The sequence below is a fragment of the Danio rerio genome, chromosome 2, assembly GCF_049306965.1.
Source record: "Danio rerio strain Tuebingen ecotype United States chromosome 2, GRCz12tu, whole genome shotgun sequence".
In the NCBI taxonomy this organism is placed as follows: Eukaryota; Metazoa; Chordata; class Actinopteri; order Cypriniformes; family Danionidae; genus Danio; species Danio rerio.
Genome location: NC_133177.1, coordinates 57553318 through 57574370, shown reverse-complemented (window position 1 = coordinate 57574370; position 21053 = coordinate 57553318). Strand labels below are relative to the sequence as shown.

The 21053-nt window shown below is 36.3% G+C and overlaps 1 protein-coding gene across 6 annotated transcripts in view; it reads right to left on the bottom strand.

Annotated features, from left to right (window-relative positions):
* The window catches only part of piezo2b (piezo-type mechanosensitive ion channel component 2b), a 251114-nt gene that overhangs the window by 65682 nt on the left and 164379 nt on the right, over positions 1 to 21053 (bottom strand). For 4 of the 6 annotated variants that reach the window (XM_021468270.3, XM_021468277.3, XM_073931402.1 and 1 more), the window contains 4 exons: positions 15640 to 15799; positions 14993 to 15082; positions 10525 to 10655; positions 6455 to 6517 (listed from right to left, as the gene is read on the bottom strand). In XM_021468270.3, coding sequence (XP_021323945.2) covers positions 6455 to 6517; positions 10525 to 10655; positions 14993 to 15082; positions 15640 to 15799 — 444 coding nt within the window. The remainder of the gene's footprint in view (positions 1 to 6454; positions 6518 to 10524; positions 10656 to 14992; positions 15083 to 15639; positions 15800 to 21053) is intronic. The other 2 variants (XM_021468271.3, XM_073931408.1) reach the window with 1 other exon arrangement.

Here is a 21053-nt window from a genome sequence, read left to right as displayed (position 1 = left end):
TGTACTAAATTGTATGAATTAGATCGTACGAATTCATAGGAATTAGCCACTAAATCAAAAGTTACAAATTGCAGTGAGATTGCGTTGATTATTTCTTATAGATTACATTATTTCAATCTACTAAAATGTCAATAAAAGTCACTTTGTTAAACTGTAGAGTTGAATTTTCAACATTAAAAGTCACCAGAGCACAGATCAACATTCTATAATATAATTCACAACCATAAATAAACACTTGTGAATCACAAAATACAGAAACTATTAATTAACAGATATGTTTTACAGTGTAGAAACATGACAAAGTAAAAAAAAAATCATTTTTGTCAGTGTGAATATCTACTGTTACACATTTAAATTAAATAATAAGACAGCAATTAGCAACAATATAACCAACAAAATTACACCAGTGTGTCTCTCTAACTAGGTTAGTTCAGAAACACCAATGTCCACAGTTTCACAGTCACACAGCAGAACAGCAATTGGAATAAGAAAACTGCCTTGTGTCCTTGAACAGAAGAGCCATGATGGAGGGGAAAGGTAGGGGAGGATGCTGGGAAAATTTATGTTGTTAAGCCAAATATTATCCAAATAAATTCCACATATATTTAATATAGTGATTAGAAAAACATGGCTGAAATCATGGTCATTAGTCATGGCACCATAGTAATACCTCATTGTATTTCCACAGCATCATGATACCAATACTATGCTATTCATTATTGCTCTTGGAAATGCCATAGTATTTGAATATAGTAGCCATATTCAATCATGTACTGTTGTATTACTGTCTGTTACCATCACCGTACCACAATGAAGCAGTGTATGTCAATAACAATCCGTTTTTTAATCACTATATAAAACTTAGAGGTTTATGGTGAAATAAAGTGCTTTATTTCCACGCTGATATCTGAGATCAGCTCATCAACAAAGACAAAACAAATACATTCTCACTCTGATCACATATAAAAGCATGAGGACGGAGTTTGAGGGCATTTCTTTTGCTTGTTGATGTCTATTGTTGAGCACTTGGGGTTTTTGTTGAACAGGAGATAAAGAGAGAGATAGTAAATGCTTAATTTCTATAATATAAAGTTGCTTCATCCAAGAATGAAACTGTTCTGACTTTTGTTGGCCTTAAAAAGCACGTATAAAAAGCACATGTCAGCTGATGTGCAAACGTTGGAAAGCTTATTCAATAAATTTAAGGAAAAGCAAGCATGATAAATGACGCATGCATATTTGAAGACGAAACTAGTATTAATTATGTTGGCGTGAGAAAGCCAACATACTGTTATACTACTCTGTCCTTGAAAACAAACGTATCTCCTCCTAGGCCGTTCACGCCACAAGGCCCAAATGTGGTCAAAATGTGCCTTCTGCATTCAAGATTGTTGCTATATCTTCTCATGCCTATATGACTTATTGTTTTTTAAATAAAAAATGTTAAATATTAAATTTTTATAATCCGGGCATATAAAAAAATTATAAAAGACCCAAATTTGGCCAAAAGCTGTATTTAGATGCGTTAGATTTTGTTGCTATATCTTTAAGGTTTATCAGACTTATAGTTTTCCAATAAATAATTTATAAGCATTATTTTTCTCAAAATATGGCAAGCCATTTTTGACTTAATCTCCATATTTTTTACTGATATGGCAAGCCATTTGTGCATGTATCACTTTAACACTTAAGCATTGTATTTTCAAAAAAATACGGCAAGCCATTTTTACATAATGTTCATTCCCTTAGTCCCTTTATTAATCAGGGGTCGCCACAACGGAATGAACCGCCAACTTTTCCAGCATTTGTTTTACACAGCGAATGCCCTTCCACCAGGAATACATAATGTTCAAGTCCAGTTTTTGACACTCATAAAGACTGTCATAGAAACATTGGGGTTGATTAAGTTCACTCATATTGTCAAGAAGCTTTGATGTATCATCACTAACCTGTCAAATGTCCCCATAGCAACAAAACAGTATAACCTAGCAACCATTTAAAAATAGCAATATCTCTACATCAGAACATCGTAGGGACCTGGGCATTGGCTTGATTGACTCATGCTAGCAAATGGGACTTCCTGTGTACTATGTATGGTAACAATGATAATGGAAGCCAAGTGCTTCTAACAATTAGCTACATGCTATGAATGATTATCTAAATGCAATAACATATGCTAGAAATTCCTACTAAGTGTTAGCATTTGGTCGAACATGTACACGAGCATTGCCATTTAGCAACTGCTTAGCAACTACCTAATAATGCCATAATTGTTTTAGCAACTGCCTAGCAACCACTTAGCAACCGCCGCCGTGCTTCCTGCCAACTGCCATTCCCAGTCCTAGCGCAGTCACGTTGGCTTTCTGAAGCCAACATCAAAGTTTATCAATGAACTTTAGGTTCTAGTTCTAATTGAAATACTTCCCAAGTGCTGTTTAAGGGTGGCACGGTGGCTTAGTGGTAAGCAATGTCGCCTCACAGCAAGAAGGTCACTGGTTTGAGTTCCAACTAGGGCAGTTGGCATTTCTGTGAGGAGTTTGTATGTTCTCCCTGTGTTGGCATGGGTTTACTCCGGGTACTCCGGTTTCCCCAACAGTCCAATCACATGCGCTGTAGGTGAATTGGATGAACTAAATTGTCCAAAGTGTATGCGTGTGTGTGTGTGAATGCGAGAGTGTATGGGTGTTTTCCAGTACTGGGTATGTAAAATGGCATCGGCTATGTAAAACATATGCTGGAATAGTTGGCGGTTCATTCCACTGTGGTGACCCCAATAAATAAGAGACTAAGCCGAAAGAGAATGAATGAATGTTTAACGGAGATATTTTTTCAACACATTATAAAACATTATAGATTTAGTAACTATTTCTAATAACTTATTTTGTCTTTTTTACGATGATAGTACATCATATTTTACTAGTACTCAGCTAAAAGTTTTAGGTTAATTATTAGTTTTAGGTAAAAAAAAAATACTGTGATGTATACTGTGGTGAAAATAAAATCACTTGTTAAATGTTAAACAAAGAATTAAAATTGCGCTGTAGGGCTAATAATTTTTGTCTTTAACACTCTTTATCAGGGGTGCTCAACCCTGTCCCTGGAAAGCTACCTTCCTACAGAGTTTAGTTACAACCCTCATTAAACACACCTGAAAAATTAATTACGACCTGAACAGCACTTGATGGCCACAGGCAGGTGTAATTGTATATATGGGTTGCAACTGAAATCTGCAGGAAGCTAGATCTCCAGGAAGAGGGTTGATTACCTCTGCTCTATATAATAATGCACTCTATATAATAATAAAACTTTATGAAGGAAATCTTAAACTTTTAAAAGGGTAAATGCTAAGGATTTTTTTTCACATATCCCAATTGGAAACTGTTTTTATTTGCCCTATCAAAAATGATCATAGTTTAATACATTTAATAATACAGTAATAATAATAATAATAATAATAATAATTATTATTATTATTATTATTATTATTATTATTATTATCTAATAATTAAAATATAGGTCAGGTCAATATCAAGTAAATAAATGGAGAACTTTTAAACAAATGTTACTTAAAGAAAAGTAATCAAAACATTATGGTATATTCATTCATTTTCTTGTCGGCTTTGTCCCTTTATCAATCCGTAATCGCCACAGCGGATTGGCGACTTTTTCTTTGTGTCATTTAATTTTATTACACATAACTTAATTTGTAAACTAATTAGTTTAGTTTTCTTTGAATATATGGATTTCTTTGGTTGTTACCAACCTCCAGGGGAACTTCAAGTCAACGGCACCTTTAGAAATATGTTTTCTAAGAAAAATTATGACATGTTCAACACTTATTTTGCCCGCTGTATATTTCAAAAATTCATTTATTCCTGTGATTCTGAAAGCTAAATTTTAACATTAGTTTTCAGAATTAATTCAAATGCTCATTCAAACTTAAGCTGAAACGTTTTGATAAAGTTTAAAAAAAACATTGGATTAAAATTAAAAAGTTCTATAACAAAATAAATGTCATTGCTATTGCTTTTGGTTAATATTATATTAATTGACCTTAATCAAGAAACACGGACCTTTATTGTACTTCAATCATAACAATCGTATCATAGCAAATCTACACTCTAAACAAAGTAGGAAGGAGGAAAACAAAAAGAATTTTCATTAATGGATGAATTATTCCAGTTAAGGGAAATGTCTCTCTTTTACCTCAGCGTTTGCGGTGTATTTGTAAGAAAGCAGAGTGATTCTCTACTGCACGGCTCTGTTCACCTGCTCATGCAGAAACATCCAGACATTACACTTTTCCTTCAGCATCTGTTCAGATCTATTTAAGGCAGCAAACTAATTAAACTGAATATTGAGTGTGGGTGGGACTTTCTTTTGCTCATTATTCCCTCATAGCAAACTAACGGTAGGAGAGCGTGTTAATATGCAATTGCTATGGAAACCCTTCAACAGAATGACTCCAAACATGGAAGTAAATGGTCAGAGTTTAATTACCAAAACATTTCTTTCAGTGGATTAACTTGCACGGATGAATTAAAGAAAATAACACAGTTAGCTAATAAAAAAAAAACACTGTCATTTTGTATTTGTGTTTAAACACTGGAATTTAAAGTGTAAAGATCTGGGTGTTATTTTTTAGACAGCAACCTAACTTTTGAAAATCATTTTTCTCAAAAACCACCTTTTTTAAATTGAGAAATATCTCTAAGTTACAAAGTATGCTACCCATCTTAGATGCAGAAAAGCTAGTTCATGGTTTTATGACCTCTAGGCTGGATTACTGTAATGCTCTGTTCACTGGCTCCCCAGCGTCCTCTATTAATAAACTTTAGCTTGTACAAAATGCAGCTTACCAGGTCTAGAAAATATGATCATATCACCCCAATTTGATCCTCCATACACTCAGCAGCGCCCCTAGAATATTTTCTTAGGGGTGGCCTAATGAGGCCACATCAAATTTTGGTGTGGCACACACACACACAAAAATAATAAATTCAGTGTAATGTTATATTTTTGTTTTTAGTAAATTAATAATGTTGTTTCAATTAATTTAATTAATTGATCTTAAAACATTTCAATTATTACTATATATTATTACTAAAAGTAATGAGGATTAATTAATTCATTATTAAAAACCTAAACAACCTGAACAAAAGGCATTACTGTATACACACGCTCACTATACAGACCTTAATAATATAATTTATCCATATTTCGTTTTGAGCCACAATATTATCAATACAGCTTCTTCTATTGATGCACCCTGCAAAATAATTGTGATTTTTGGCTCTTGTAAGTCAACCAGCCAAAAAATTAAGGTGCTAAACAAACTAGTTTCTGAAAAGCTGATTTGAAAATGCAATTATTTATTTTTGGGATTTGTGGTTCTCAATTGGACACAATGGTATTATTTAAAAAATAATTATGTCCTCATAAATCGTGTACAATCTCATGAACCCAAAGTCGTGTTTCGTCTCTTACCATACTAAACAATACTAAACAAATTATGGTAACTTTACTGAGCCTCAAGAATTCTGTTAAGTAACGTTAACACTTTTAGTATTTAACTAGAAAGGTTAACAAAAGACCTAAATGTATGACAAACATACCCGTTGTTGGTTCTTTAAAAAAATTGCCATTGCTGTCTGTTGAAGGTGTGTGCGTGCAGTCCACAACGACAGTGGCTACATTTTTATAATTTATTTATTGAAATATTGTTAATTCACATAAATACATTTAAATTAATAATATCAACAGCAAAATAATATTGGGGCCAGAGTAAACAAAGGGGTGACCGTGGCCACCTCTGGCCACCCCTTGGGGTCGCCCCTGCTTACACTGGCAGCCTGTTAAGTTCCATATTGATTATGTAATATTGCTTCTTACCTATAAAGCCTGTTTGTCTTACCAACCTTCTGTCTCGCTACAATCCAACTCGCTCTTTAAGATCTCAAAACTCAGAGCTTCTGGTAATACCAAGAATAACAAAGTCCCCTAAAGGAGGTCTTCCTGATAATGTCCGAGGCTCAGACACACTCTCTCAGATCAAATCTAGATTAAAGACCTATGTTTTTAGTAAAGCGTACACAATATGCACCACAAAATGGAATGATGCATAAGTGTGCTCCATGCAGATGAGCTTGCTTGACAGCCACCTGTAGGACACACTCCTCCTATCTAAATACACTAGACATTTTGTTGTAAACACGCAGCAAACTATGTTTTGTCATGCCCAGATGAAGTATTTACCACAAAACTAGCAATAAGAGCTAACAAAATCAATATGGTTAGCTTTAATTTCATTTGTACTTTAATATGTCCAGCTGCCTTAAATAGATGTAGAAAAGTCTATGGTCTGGACGGAGCACAGGTGCATTAAGGGAATCCTCTGACTTCTGGTCAAGGACACAAGGAGCAGTGAGATCAGAGGAAGGTATGAAGAACCTACTGGACGCATGGTCAACCCAAGGCCTCCACCACTGCTTTTTTTGCACCTTGTTTTTCTTTTTCTCTGCAAACGAAACGTCAAGAGCATTAATGAAAACACTGGAGAAGTGACGGTGAAACTGGAAATAAAACCTCTTCCCGGTTGCTATGTGGAAAAGGTCAATATTATGCAGTTTGATACAATTTTACAAGCAACAGAGAATAATTCAGACGACTGTCAGTATGGCAAAAATGAACAGAATTAAAAAAAAAAAAAAAAAGGTTTCTTGATCCTTAATGTCAGCCTGCACAGTACACTACCTGACAAAAGACTTGTTGCATATCCCATGAATAACAAATAATAACTTGACTTCCAGTTGATCATTTGGTATCAGAAGTGGCTTATATGAAAGGCAAAGGCCTCTAGATTCGCTTATTTTACCAAAATAAATATGGTCATGTCTTGATTTTTAATGATTTCATTAGGACAGTAAGGTCTGACTTTGCTTAGACAAAAGTCTTGTCACTAAACAGAAATAATGTCAGTATGACATTGTCCAGTATAGAATATAAAGTCATGCTGCAGTGGAGACAGAATGAATATTGTGTCTGACTCCATCATGAGCTTGGAGGACTACATCCATACATCTCTGCAATGACTCAAATCATTTATTAATAAGTTATCTGGAATGCCTCCTCCATCTTATCCCAGACATACTCAATAATGTTCATATCTGGTGACTGAGCTGGCCAATCCTGGAGCACCTTGACCTTCTTTGCTTTCAGGATCTTCGATGAGGAGGCTGAAGATTGAGAACGAGCGCTATCCTGCTGGAGAATTTGCCCTCTCCTTTGGTTTGTAATGTACAGGGTTCACACACATTTTTACTACTAAAATTCCAGGACTTTTTCAAAACTTTTACCAACTTTTTAGGTAAATATTCATGACCTAATGTTTCATGTAATGTCTACATACACTACATGAAAAAATGCACGTTAAAATGTATTACAGTACATCAAAAATATGTGACAATCTGTGCATTATTTTTTTATTATTTTTATTTAAAATCGTTTTCAGAAAGTACCTTGCTGTCTGTGTGAAAATATTTAAGAAATGTTGGCTTGTGTTTTATAAAAGACTTAGAAATAGTACAAACTTTTAGAGCTGAAACTTGTTGCTCTATTGCAGAGTTTTTCAAAGTCTAAGACAGTGGGCCTCCCTTTTGACACAACTTATCCATTGGCGCCCCCCTCCTCCCAAACACGCACGCACACACACACGCGCGCACACACACACACAAAATTCTAGAGGTTTTCCTGCTACCTCATCATGCTTGGTTTCAAGGTGTCGCCGAAGTTTAGCGGGTGTCATTCTGTCATTAGCCAAAATATCTTGACAAACCACACATAAAGGTCGTGGTTCATCAGCTGGTCCTGTCCACTTAAATCCTAAACTCAAATACTGATCATCATATCGTCGTCTTTTGGGTTTAAGCCCTTGTATTTGAAGGCTTTGAATCGGGGGGTCTCAGAAATCGATCCATTGTATTAGCAGGCATGTACCTGTATTGGTGGGCTTGCCAAACAGAAGCGAATTCACAGCTATGGCCTTCTGGGTAAAAAAGGTTTTCTTATTTTTGACGTATTATTTTTTTTAGCTTTGTTTAATTAAAACGTTTAAAAACTATCAAAAATACATATAATAATTAAACGTAATAATTATATTTTTATTATATAATATTTTTTTACCACGCCTCCCCTGACATGCTCTGGCGCCACCCAGGGGAGGCGCGCCTCACACTTTGAAAACCCCTGCTCTATTGGCTTCATCAAACATGGACCTTCGGCATGCACTGGGGCGATTTGCTGCCGAGTGTGACGCGGCTGGGATGACAATCAGCACCTCCAAGTCCGAGGCCATGGTGCTCTACTGGAAAAAGGTGGTTCTCCATCTCCAGGTTAGAGGAAAGCCTTTACCCCAGGTGGAGGAGTTCAAGTATCTTGGGGTTTTGTTCACGAGTGAGGGAAGGAGGGTACATGAAATTGACAGGCGGATTGGTGCAGAGGCAGCAGTAATGTGGTCGATGTACCGGTCTGTTGTGGTGAAGAAGGAGCTGAGCCTAAAAAGCAAAGCTCTCGATTTGCCACTCAATCTACGTTCCTACTCTCACCTGTGGTCATGAGCTCTGGGTCATGACTGAAAGGACAAGATCTCGGATACATCGAGAGAAGTCAGCTGAGGTGGCTCAAGCATCTGATTTGGATGCCTCCTGAATGCCTACCTAGGGAGGTGTTCCAGGCATGTCTCACCAGGAAGATGCCTCGGGGAAGACCCAGGACATGCTGGAGGGACTATGTCTCTCGGCTGGCCTGGGAACGCCTCGGGATCCCCCCGGAGGAGCTGGAGGAAGTGTCTGGGGAGAGGGAAGTCTGGGGTTCTCTCCTAAGACTGCTGCCCCCACGGCCTGGCCCCGAAAAAGCAGCAAAAAAGTGAATGAATGAATGAATGAATGAATGAGCTGAAACTGCGAGTTGCTTTTTTACCCCAAACAGAGAACATAGCATGAAGAGATGAACCATGGTATTGTAGTTAAAATACCCTATATTATCACCTCAAACATATTCAAGTAGATAGATTTTTGTTAAACAAATTAATTTCCATGACTTTTCCAAAATATTTGAGCTTTCTCATGCCTCCAATTTCCCAAATTCCACAACTTTTCCAGATATTCTGGGACCGTATGAACCCTGAATGTGATGGGCAGCACAAATGTCTTGATACCTCAGGCTGTTGATGTTGCCATCCACTCTGCAGATCTCTCGCACGCCCCCATACTGAATGTAACCCCAAACCATGATATTTCCTTCACCAAACTTGATTGATTTCTATGAGAATCTTGGGTCCATGCAGGTTCCAGTAGGTCTTCTGCAATATTTGTGATGATTGGGATGCAGCTCAACAGATGATTCATTAGAAAAATCAACCTTCTGCTTTACCAAATGATCAACTAGAAGTCAAGTTATTACTTGTTGCTCTTATGCTGCGTTTACACCTGACACGGAACGCACGTCAAGCGCGAGTGATTTACATGTTAAGTCAATGCAAACGCGCGAATAGACATCCTGCGACGCGATACGCGAGAATGGCGTGGCGCGAATGACTCGAATTGCGCGGTGCGAATGGTGCGGCGCGAATTGAGCGTTTTTCTCGTTTGACGCACATTTCGCACAAATCACTTTCGTTCGGAAATTTGAACTTCAGCGGACATTCGCGCCGCGTTAACCAGTCAGGAGCTTGCTCTTGTAGGGGCGTGATTGTGACGTATCGCCTGTTCATCAAACTGTGCTTGGCTCAGTCAGAAGCACCGCTGAAAGTCTCCGTCAGCCAGGTTCAGTTTCTGGAGGAGTTTATGAGCTCACAGAGCTGGATGCACCTCTGAAAGGATGTAGTGGACTCAGACACGACCATAAATGTATCAACGCTGTTTTTCAGTCTTCAAAAAGCACATAAAGACTGTCATTTTCTTCATAAAATCCATGTTAGCAATTTAGCTATGAAGCTAGAGTCACCAGGCAGACAGAAGCCCTGCCCATCACGCGAATCTGCGTCTGTTCTGAAGTGAATTTGACGTGCGAATGAAGCTGATTTGACGCGCGAATGAAGTGAGTAAACTCAAATGTTCACGTGGCAATTTACGCGCAAACAGCGCGATTTATCCACGTGTTCCGCGTCTGGTGTGAAAGCAGCATCACAACTGGGATCCACGACAGGACTTTTGTCAGGTAGTGTAGTTTCTGCTGTAAACCAGATTCACGAAACACTCTTAAAGGGATAGTTCACCCAAAAAATGTAAATTCTGTTATCATTTATTAATTGGATGGACAAGTTACAATTCTACTATAAAAAAAGATCTAAATATCCTAAAGATTATGATGTAAGAAATATTCTGACTATTGAAGTTTAAACTTGATGGGTTTATAAGAACTGATTTAATCTATTTACTATTATTAAGCATTTACTTTCCTGACCTTTGCATATTAAAGAGTGTATTTAAATATTTCACTTTAATACAGTCATGATGTACATCATACCCTCGTCCTCCTCCTCCTCATTGTCCACTGGTGGGATGAGTTTCTCTCCGTCTCCAGACTCTTGGGCTATGCTGAGCATCTTCTCTTTTCCTCTCTTGAACTTCTGCTGTCTCGTTTTAATACGATCCATCCTGAATTAACACATTCATAGTGATGATTATGCATGCATAAAAATGGTCAAATAATATAATAATAACATGCATATATAGCTGACGTCACAATTATTAGCCCCCTTGTTTTTTTCCCAGTTTCTGTTTAACGGGGAGATTTTTTCAGCACATTTCTAAACATTACAGTTTTATTAATTCATCTCTAATAACTGATTTATTTTATCTTTGCCGAAATGACAGTAAATAATGTTTGACTAGATATTTTTCAAGATACTAGTATTCAGCCTAAAGTGACATTTAAATGCTTAACTGGGGTAATTAGGCAAGATAGGGCAATTAGGCAAGTCACTGTATAATGATGGTTTGTTCTGTAGACCAGAGATGGGGGACTCGAGTCACATGACTTGACTCAAGTCAGACTTAAGTCACAAAATTTAAGACTTGAGACTTGCTTGACAAATATCCAAAAAAGACTCGACTTGACTGTCATGACTTGAGACTTGACTTGGACTTGAGTTAAATGACTCGAAATAACTTGTTTTTGTTAAATACACAACGTTTGTTATATATTATGCGTTTAAAAACAAAACAAAACTGAAAGCTTTAAGTCACGCATGCATAGTATAACAGCTCATCGGTTCTCAGATCGGTCCGAAAGAATCAGTTGAATTCGGTCATTCGGTTCATTAAGAATAGCTTCATGCTTTAAATGATTCATTAGATTCATTTGAATGATTCATTTGCTATTCGGCCATAAGATAACGCGGTGATGAAAAATGGAAGGCGCTCCGCCAAAGAAAGCCTATTCTACAGGTTTAAAGATTACAAGTGTAACCCAGCCGGTCCTACACCACCCAACCTGCTCCAAGCTGGGATCGAACTGGCGACCTTCCGCATGGGAATCGGTTGCTCTAACAAGGAGGCTAAAGACCATGGCCTCTAGCATCTGTCGCTAGAGCACCTTTAGAGGTCAGAGGAGTGAGGTTTACCTACACAGCACTTACTAGCTGGTCTCCGTTAAACTCACCCCCATAAACCTCACTCTCATCCGGGTCACGGCACCAATGTAACCTTGCCGGTCCTACACCACCCAATTCGCTCCAAGCTGGGATCGAACTGGCGACCTTCCGCATGGAAGTCAGTTGCTCTAACAAGGAGGCTAAAGACCATGGCCTTTAGCGCCTGTCGCTAGAGCACCTTTAGAGGTCAGAGGAGTGAGGTTTACCTACACAGCACTTACTAGCTGGCCTCCGTTACACAAGCAAGACGGCTAATAAAATTTTATACTATTTAGTCTGACTCAGTGCTTGCCACACACATATTTTACTTGGGCTGATATCTAAATATATTTAGTGACACGTTTTTTTTTTACAGCTATCATTCTTCTACACTGTTTAAGTTTCTGCCTAATTGAACCAAACATCCGCGACCGATGTGGAAAATCCTCTATTTGCCTTCTTTAAATAATCTACACGTTTAAATCTTGTAAATATGATTATTTATGAATATTTTTAGAGACATTCTGTTTTATTCCTATTTCTGTCATTTATTTCTCATTTGCTGTATATTTTATTAATTTGCTGATGTCATTAGGCTAACACAGGGGTCAGCAACCCGTGGCTCTAGAGCCGCATGCGGCTCTTTAGCGCCGCCCTTGTGGCTCCCTGGAGCTTTTTCAAAAATGTTTGAAAATGGAAAATGATAGGGGAGGTCAATATATATTTTTGTTTTAATATGATTTCTTTAGGAGGACAAACATTTTTAACTGCTGTAAAAGTGTGTAGAATTAATATTTAATTTCGACATTTCTGTCAACGAAGATTTGCGTCATAGCCTGTGACACACGTTTCTATCAGCAGGGCGGGATGCCAGGCAGGTGGCTGTTGTAAACAAACCGGGAGATAATAAAGTATGAAAAACCGTTCACAGATGGTGACTACATGAAGGAGTCATTCATCAACATATTAGAACACCTATTTGCAGACTTCAAAAACAAAACCAGGATAATACAAAAAATTAAAGATATACCTCTCTCCGCTAAGACAGTGAAGAAAAGGGCTATTAAAATGGCAGGTAACATCAACGATCAGCAAACCAAGTACATTAATTCAGTGCCAGCATACTCAATTGCCTGTGATGTGACCTTTATGCAGGTATGTGAACTCTGATGGGCCGCAAGAAGAAATGATCAAATTAATACCACTGAAAGACCAGAGGCTGTGCTGAAGTGTTTAAATGAGAACGGAATAAACACCAACCACCTGATTTCAGTGGCTATTTAATCATGAATGCTCATTATGTATTTGTAGCCAACTTAGTCATTTTTATAGTAGGCTAATATAGCTAATATAGATACATACAGCATGTGTTTCCTTCATTATAAGGCTTTACATTTTTTGCGGCTCCAGAGATATTTGTTTTTTGTCTTTTTTGGTCCAATATGGCTCTTTCAACAATTTGGGTTGCCGACCCCTGGGCTAACACATAGGCTTATATAGGCTCATATTTTATACACATATCTAAAATGCTTTCGCATTCAAGTTTGCTTTGAACTTGAAAGAGAGAGAAGCAGATTTGACCTGTCAGCGAAGCACATGCATGGCTCCCGAATAGGTGACAGAAAGTGGTTTTGGTATAAAATATGTAAACAAAACACATTTTTAATTAGGCTTTTAAGTATAAATTCAGTCAATTCTGATCATTTTTTGAAGATTTAATGTCTTAGGTCACTTTAATTCTCAAGCAAATGAGTGTTAAAGGGGTGGTCCAGAATGTTATTTTTAAGGCTTGGTTGTGTTAATAAGATGCAAAGCAATGTGTGCTCATGTTTAACTTGAAGGAAATCGTGTTATTTTTTCATAAATCTCACTTTGATTATACACAGCTACTCAGCTAACATGAAAACGACTGTCATATTTCCTAGTTCCTCTAAAAGGCCCACCCTCAAGTGACTCTGATTGGTCATCATCATAATATGCTGTGATACGCCGATCGGCTTCACGTCACGCCCTGACAAGCACGCGCGTTTTGTGTAAACAGTCAGTCAGTCAGTCAGTCAGTCAACACGTGTCTGTAACGAGTGAAAATGGGATGCGGCTCCTTTAACTGTTTCTGTGCCTTTTAGTGTGTTTATGCGTGTATACGATGAAGTATTTGTAACACGAGAAGCGCATGTGCGCGGGAGAGATTTTTATTGTTCTTTTTCTCTCATGCTCGGATTAAGTTATTTTCTGTGGTGACAGAATAAAGCACAAGATGTGAGATGAGACCTTTGTGAGCCTGGATTGATTTGTTTTTGATGTTACACTCCAGTTGGGAAATCATTGCTGTATTTTTTTTGAATCAATGCGTTACAGGACGTCTTTCATGCATATGCGGAATATGCCTGTGTAAGTAACATGAATCGTTCACATATCTTTTGCGACTTTATTGTCCGAGTTGTAAAACGCATAGCATAGCTGCCTATAGAGAGAAATTCTGCCGTCTCACACAGATAGACGCAGGTGCTGGCCAAGAGTGCGTGTATGTGTATGTGTGTGTGTGCGTTTACAGCCGTTTGATAAATATGGATTTGTAACGTTAGCTAAGTCGTTAGCGGTTACCATAATTTCCCGTTGTTTACATCTTTGCTACAACACACCGTTAAAGTTAGACACTGTACATGTCATGATCAATTTTAACAAATAAAAACACTTACAGGTCATGACTCAGAGTTCACAGCGTCTCCTTGCTCCATCTTTGAGAAGATTTTAACTGAATCCAGCACTGAACTGGGAGAGATTCTGGAAGCTGTGTTTTGTCAAATCATGCTTGCTATGTATTTTATAGTTCTCTGGAACATAATTAATATTGAACTGTAAGCACTTCTGTGTTTGGGTCGTGTCATTTGGAAGCCCAACAACAGAAACAGAACAGCTCTGTGGAAACAGCAGGATGGCATTTCTCTCTCTGCAGTAACGTTACAGCGCCTCTGGCCACGGCCTTTACCTGCGCAGTGTGGGATGCGCAATAACGAACTTTTGTGATCTCACAGGGGGCGGAAGTATTTTTTGTAGTCCCCAAAATTCGTTAATTGTAGGCGTTGCTAAGCTAACTCTGTACAAATCAAGGTCTCCCTTTGCATTAAACTTTGAATATTTTACATTCAGAGATGCTGTTTATGTTCACACAGATACATTACACATCAACTGAAGTTTAAAATATAATATCGTAGTGGACCACCCCTTTAATTCATGAATGTTTATATGCTGGTGCTGGAAAACAAGACAAATTTGCAAGCCAGACTCATTGTGGATCTGTACCCAGGTCTAAACACAAACACTGAGATCATGCAACATAAAGTAAAGCGTGTTTCTCACTGTCTCTTCAGTTGCTCCATGGATTTCTTCTCCTCCTCCAGACGAGCTCTCACAGCCTTCACGATACTGGCCTGAAACAACTCAGCTCCTCTGACGGACACAAACACATACAAATAACTCTCTAATATACTCTATTTACAGTCACTTACAGTACTGCATGATATAAATGGGAGCAGACAGGTAGGTAGAACAGATTTTAATGCCTCTCTGCTCTGATTGGTCAAAATGTTGCCTATTCTGCTCTGATTGGTCAGATTGACATTTACATTACCTTTACTTATTTAGCAGACACTTCTATCCAAAACGACTTACAAGTAAAGAAAGTTTACCATACTCTGCTGTGATTGGTGAAACCACAGTCATCCAAGTAGACATTTTAATGCCATTTTGCCTACTTTGCTTTAAATACTCTGCTCTGATTGGCCAAACCAGATTCATTCTAGTACAAATGTTAATGCAATGTTGCCTACACTGCTGTGCTTGGTCAAACCACAGTCATCCAAGTACACATTTTAATGCCATGTCGCCTACTTTGCTGCAATTGGTCAGATGATCATACTCTGCTGTGATTGGCCAAACAACAGTCATTAAAGTATACTTTTTAATGCCAATTTTTTTTTTGCTCATGTATATAAAAGATGTTGTACCGGGATGCAAGAATCTGTCCGGCTCGAATGTCCGCGATCACATGCAAGAAATAGTAGCTCATGAAGACTCTTCTCTGCAGGAGGAGGAAGGTGAAGCAGATGCTGTCCCAGATGATCCCGGCCTCGTCTTTTGGCAACTCACAGTCAACTCCAGGCAGATCTGAACACACAAACACAAACAGGTATAGATAATAGAAATTCAGCATAAGGTATATGCCCATACAGAATCTGCATGTACGGAAATCTGCAGATTTTTTTAGACTATTATTAAGTCTATTCACGCTGCAAAATATATCTATTATTATTAACATATATCTATTAATATATGTTAATTAACAGTTTTCTGTTTATTTACAGTTGTGCATTATGGGATGTTGGTCTGCTCTGTCAACTTTTGATGTAGAAAAATACATTTCTACAGTTTGACAAAGTGACTTTTATTGACATTTTAGTAGTTTAAAACAATGTATAAGAAATAATATCTAAAGAAAAGAGTCTGTAAAATAACAGAAAATGCACTGGCTGTTTATTGCATGGTATTTGTAGAGTAATATACAACACCAACCCAGATAATTTAACACTTTAAAGGGCACCTATGGTGAAAAATCTACTTTTCAAGCTGTTTGGACAGACATATGTGTAGGAATAGTGTATAGACCGTTATATTGGGGTGATATAAACACACACAATTCTTTTTTTCTCAATTTACCAACATAAAAACGATGGACAAAGTGGAGAGGTTTTCAGACTGACCGCAACTTGACATAGGAGTGCGGTCCCCCCGTCCACCAATATTGATTGACAGACACGCATTACCATATCCTCAGTTTGTTGTGTCATGTCCGCCATTTTCAATCAAAGCGATGTCACCAAAGAAACACCCTTGCTCTATTTTTGGATGTAAGGCTCATTGGGCTCAACACAAGAGCCTTCATCGTCTTCCTGAGCTACAGAGATTTTACATTTAGCGGCCATTTGCACTGAACACGCAGAGAATTCAACGTAGCAAAATTCAGGCCATTAAAACAGCTGATCCACCGAGTCTTTCGGCCCGCTCTCTGACAACACTCGATTGATTTCGGCAGGCGGATCAACATTCACCACATGACGCTCTCATCGGCGCCATTGTTTGTAACTTTAGGTGGGTTTGCAAACATGTGTACTTTTCATTGCGTCTTCCCTAAACTTCAGCCGTTTGCATTTTCCGTGGTCACAGAAGCTCCCAGTCACCTCAACTAGATGCGGCTTGAAAGTGTGAGCGCGTTGCCTCGCGTGCACGTCCCTCCATTGGAAATAACGAACTTGCCTCAGTTAAAGCCTCAGCCAAAGTTAATCCAGTGTGCGTCGTTATTAGTCTTGGTGTACAAGCTCGGAACTTTTAACAAGCGCACAGTTGGGATAACTTTGTTTAGTTGCTGCAGTTTTGTTCCGTGCAGAAACACGTTGTTGAGAAGCCTTTATGATTAATTAATTGTGATGAATTAAAGTGTGGTTATTAGTGAAACCGGTTAATTATTACATCGCTATACAGATGACGCATATATTGTAACATAGCGGCTGTAAAACTATTGTTGGGCAGTAATGTCGCTACAAGTAGTGACACTACTAGCTTAACTACATTTCACAGTAGCGTGGCGGTAGCGTCGCTTCTTTCTAAATCAAATAGCTTTTCAGTAGCGAAGCTATTTTATTAGTCAAGTAGCGCAGTAGCGTCCTTACAAGCTACATTTACAGATCACACCAACAGCATTACGCCGTCACACCATCACGCCGTCATACCGTCACGCCGTCACACCGTAAACAGGCCCTTTTTGAAAATACCGGTAAATTCGTTTAGGCTATTTTCTGGAAAGAGAAGTTATTTGTTAAAGCAAAAGATTGTAACAAATAATGTAAATTAAGATTTAAAGTCTTAAAACGCCATCACGCCGTCACACCAACAGCGTCACGCCGTCACGCCGTCACACCGTAAACAGGCCCTTTTTGAAAATACCGGTAAATTCGTTCAGGCTATTTTCTGGAAAGAGAAGTTATTTGTTAAAGCAAAAGATTGTAACAAATAATGTAAATTAAGATTTAAAGTTTTAAAACGCCGTCACACCAACAGCGTTACGCCGTCACACCGCCATACCATCACACCGTAAACAGGCCCTTTTTGAAAATACCGGTAAATTCGTTCAGGCTATTTTCCGGAAAGAGAAGTTATTTGTTAAAGCAAAAGATTGTAACAAATAATGTAAATTAAGATTTAAAGTCTTAAAACGCCGTCACGCTGTCACACCAACAGCGTTAGACCGTCACACCATCACGCCGTCACACCGTCATGCTGTCACATCGTCAGACCATAAGTTTGCGTCACACTTTAAAACAGCGTCACACCATAAGACAAACCACAGTAGCCCCTTTCACACATACAGACCTTTCCGGAAAATTACCAGCAATTTTCCAGAAAGGTTGTATGTGTAAACAGGCCCTTTTTGAAAATACCGGTAAATTCGTTCCGGCTATTTTCCGGAAAGAGAAGTTGTAACATTGCTGGTAATTTGCCGGAATGCTGCGCTGTGTGAATGCAGAAGGAAGATTGCCGGAAAGAGCGCGTAAAGAATTAGTACATAAGTTCATTACAAAATGTTTTACATCTATTGCTTTCTTTCCAATGTAGAATGCAAAATATATTTATAGAGATAGCAGTTTAGTGCCATTACATTTAAATAATGGCAAACAAATTACAGTACGACGTTACTGCGGTTAACGCCTTCTGTATTTTCCCTTCTGCTTCATGCACTGATGCAATTACTTTTCATGTAAGTCGATTTGTTAATAAAGCAAAAGATTGTAACAAATAATGTAAATTAAGATTTAAAGTCCATCAAGGTAAAAAAATTGATTAAATAAAATAGGGTAGAAAAAAACAAAACAAAATCGTAATACACTTTATAATTCCATTTTATTTTATGATTTAATCTATTCATCTTGTTATTAATAAATCATAAATGTACTATAATCCTTTTTACTGGAACAATAGGCTAAACAGGATGCTCATTAATACATATATTTTTACAAATGAATTAAAGGATTAAATTATTAAAAAAATTATTCCCAGTCAGCAAATTTCCTTTGGCCCTGATCTGGTCCAAATCAACAGCTAAGATGTGGCCCAGATCAGTTAGTGTTCCCTGGCCCAGAACTGGCCCACATCCTTGTAGCCAGAACTGAACCAAAGTAGTGCCACAACTCCACCAAGCTTGAGCCAAGTAATACATTTTTTTATGTGGCCCAGATATGGGCCTTGTATTCATGATCAGTAAGGCTAAGTTCTGTATCCTGTGTGTGTGAAAACAAAAAGTGAACATGCAGTATTTGTGGAAAACATCTTTGCGAGTTAACTTTGCTGAAGTAACACAAAAAACTTACAAATATATTTTCCTTCCATCCAGTGTTTTTCTCACACCCATTTTTTTTATGAAGGCAAAATGGCTAATTACATGATTTACAACAGAGAGTCGGCTGATTTGACTGTTTACACCAGTTAATAAGATGTTTTAATGACCAGATTGCAGGTCATTTATAGATAAAATTATAATGCATAGGATTAGGAAATTACCACATTAAAAAAAAACATGCAAAATGTTTTTTTTTATAGAATTAATGTGTACATTTAAACTGTATTATAATTTACATTTAAAATGTACTATTATTTTTAGAGCTTATTAACCCGAATGGCAGGTGTTCTTGATCGAAAAGCAGCAAAACTATATGTTGAATGCTGAGCTTGTGTGTCAAGCTGATGGTACGGAGTGACTTTTTGAGCATGTTGTTGAGTGATGCTTGGCTATCCTGCTGACAATTGGCAACTATGTAACATCAAAATTAGAAATGCATGTTTCTTTGTATAAATGTATCCATGTACTGAATGTTGTGAGTCTACCAGCGTGAAAAAGAGGTAGTAATAGAAACTTTTTATTATGTGTTTGAGGCCATACTATGTACTTTGACTGCAAAAGTGCAGTCAGTAGGCTACTTCAACTTTTACTGGAGTTGTTTTAAGCATCAGTATCACTTCTTCTTGAGTAGGATGTGTGTACTTTTGCCATCTCTGTCAAATTCTTAAAAATAAATAATAATACATTAAAAAGTATGGTTAAAACAACTGTAATGTGTCCTTATACAAAAACGTGTGTATCATGCAGTCAAAATAGCATTTATTATTTGATTGATTGTTAATTTAAAAATAAGACTTACTTAAAAAAATAACACATCAGAAAACAGACTGTGACCGTAAGGATGCGCACTATATCAACTAAAACAGAGTTTTTCTTTGTTAACGTGACATTTAAATAATAAATGCAATTTTGACTGCATGATACACACGTTTTTGACTTCTGATGTTTGAGGTTTCCTCTGTATGAGCTGGAAGGGCATCCGCTTGGTAAATGCTGGATATGTTGGAGGTTCAAGGGACAAAGCGGAAAGGAGAATAAATGAATGAATGAATGAATGAATGAATGCATGCATGAATGAATGAATGAATAATAATTCGTTTTTCATCCTTACACACTCATTCACACTATTATAATATAATACAATACAACACAATATAATATAATTAATATAATATAATATAATACAATACAATATAAATATTATAATATAATACATTATAATTAATATAATATTAAATAATTAATATAATATAACATAATATAATATAGTATAATATAATATAATATAATATAATACAATATAATATAATATAATAAAATATAATATAATATAATATACTATAATATAATATAATATAATATAATACAATACAATATAAATATTATAATATAATACAATATAATATAATATAATATAATATAATATAATATACTATAATATAATATAATATAATACAATACAATATAAATATTATAATATAATACATTATAATTAATATAATATTAAATAATTAATATAATATAACATAATATAATATAGTATAATATAATATAATATAATATAATATAATACAATATAATATAATATAATATAATATACTATAATATAATATAATATAATATAATATAATATAATATAATATAATATAATATAATATAATACAATACAGTGCAATATAAATAATATAATATAATATAATATAATATAATACAATATAATATAATATACTATAATATAATATAATATAATATAATATAATATAATATAATATAATATAATATAATATAATATAATATAATACAATACAGTGCAATATAAATAATATAATATAATATAATATAATATAATACAATACAATACAATATAAATATTATAATATAATACATTATAATTAATATAATATTAAATAATTAATATAATACAATATAATATAATATAATTAATATAATATAATTGCATAGCCTACTCTG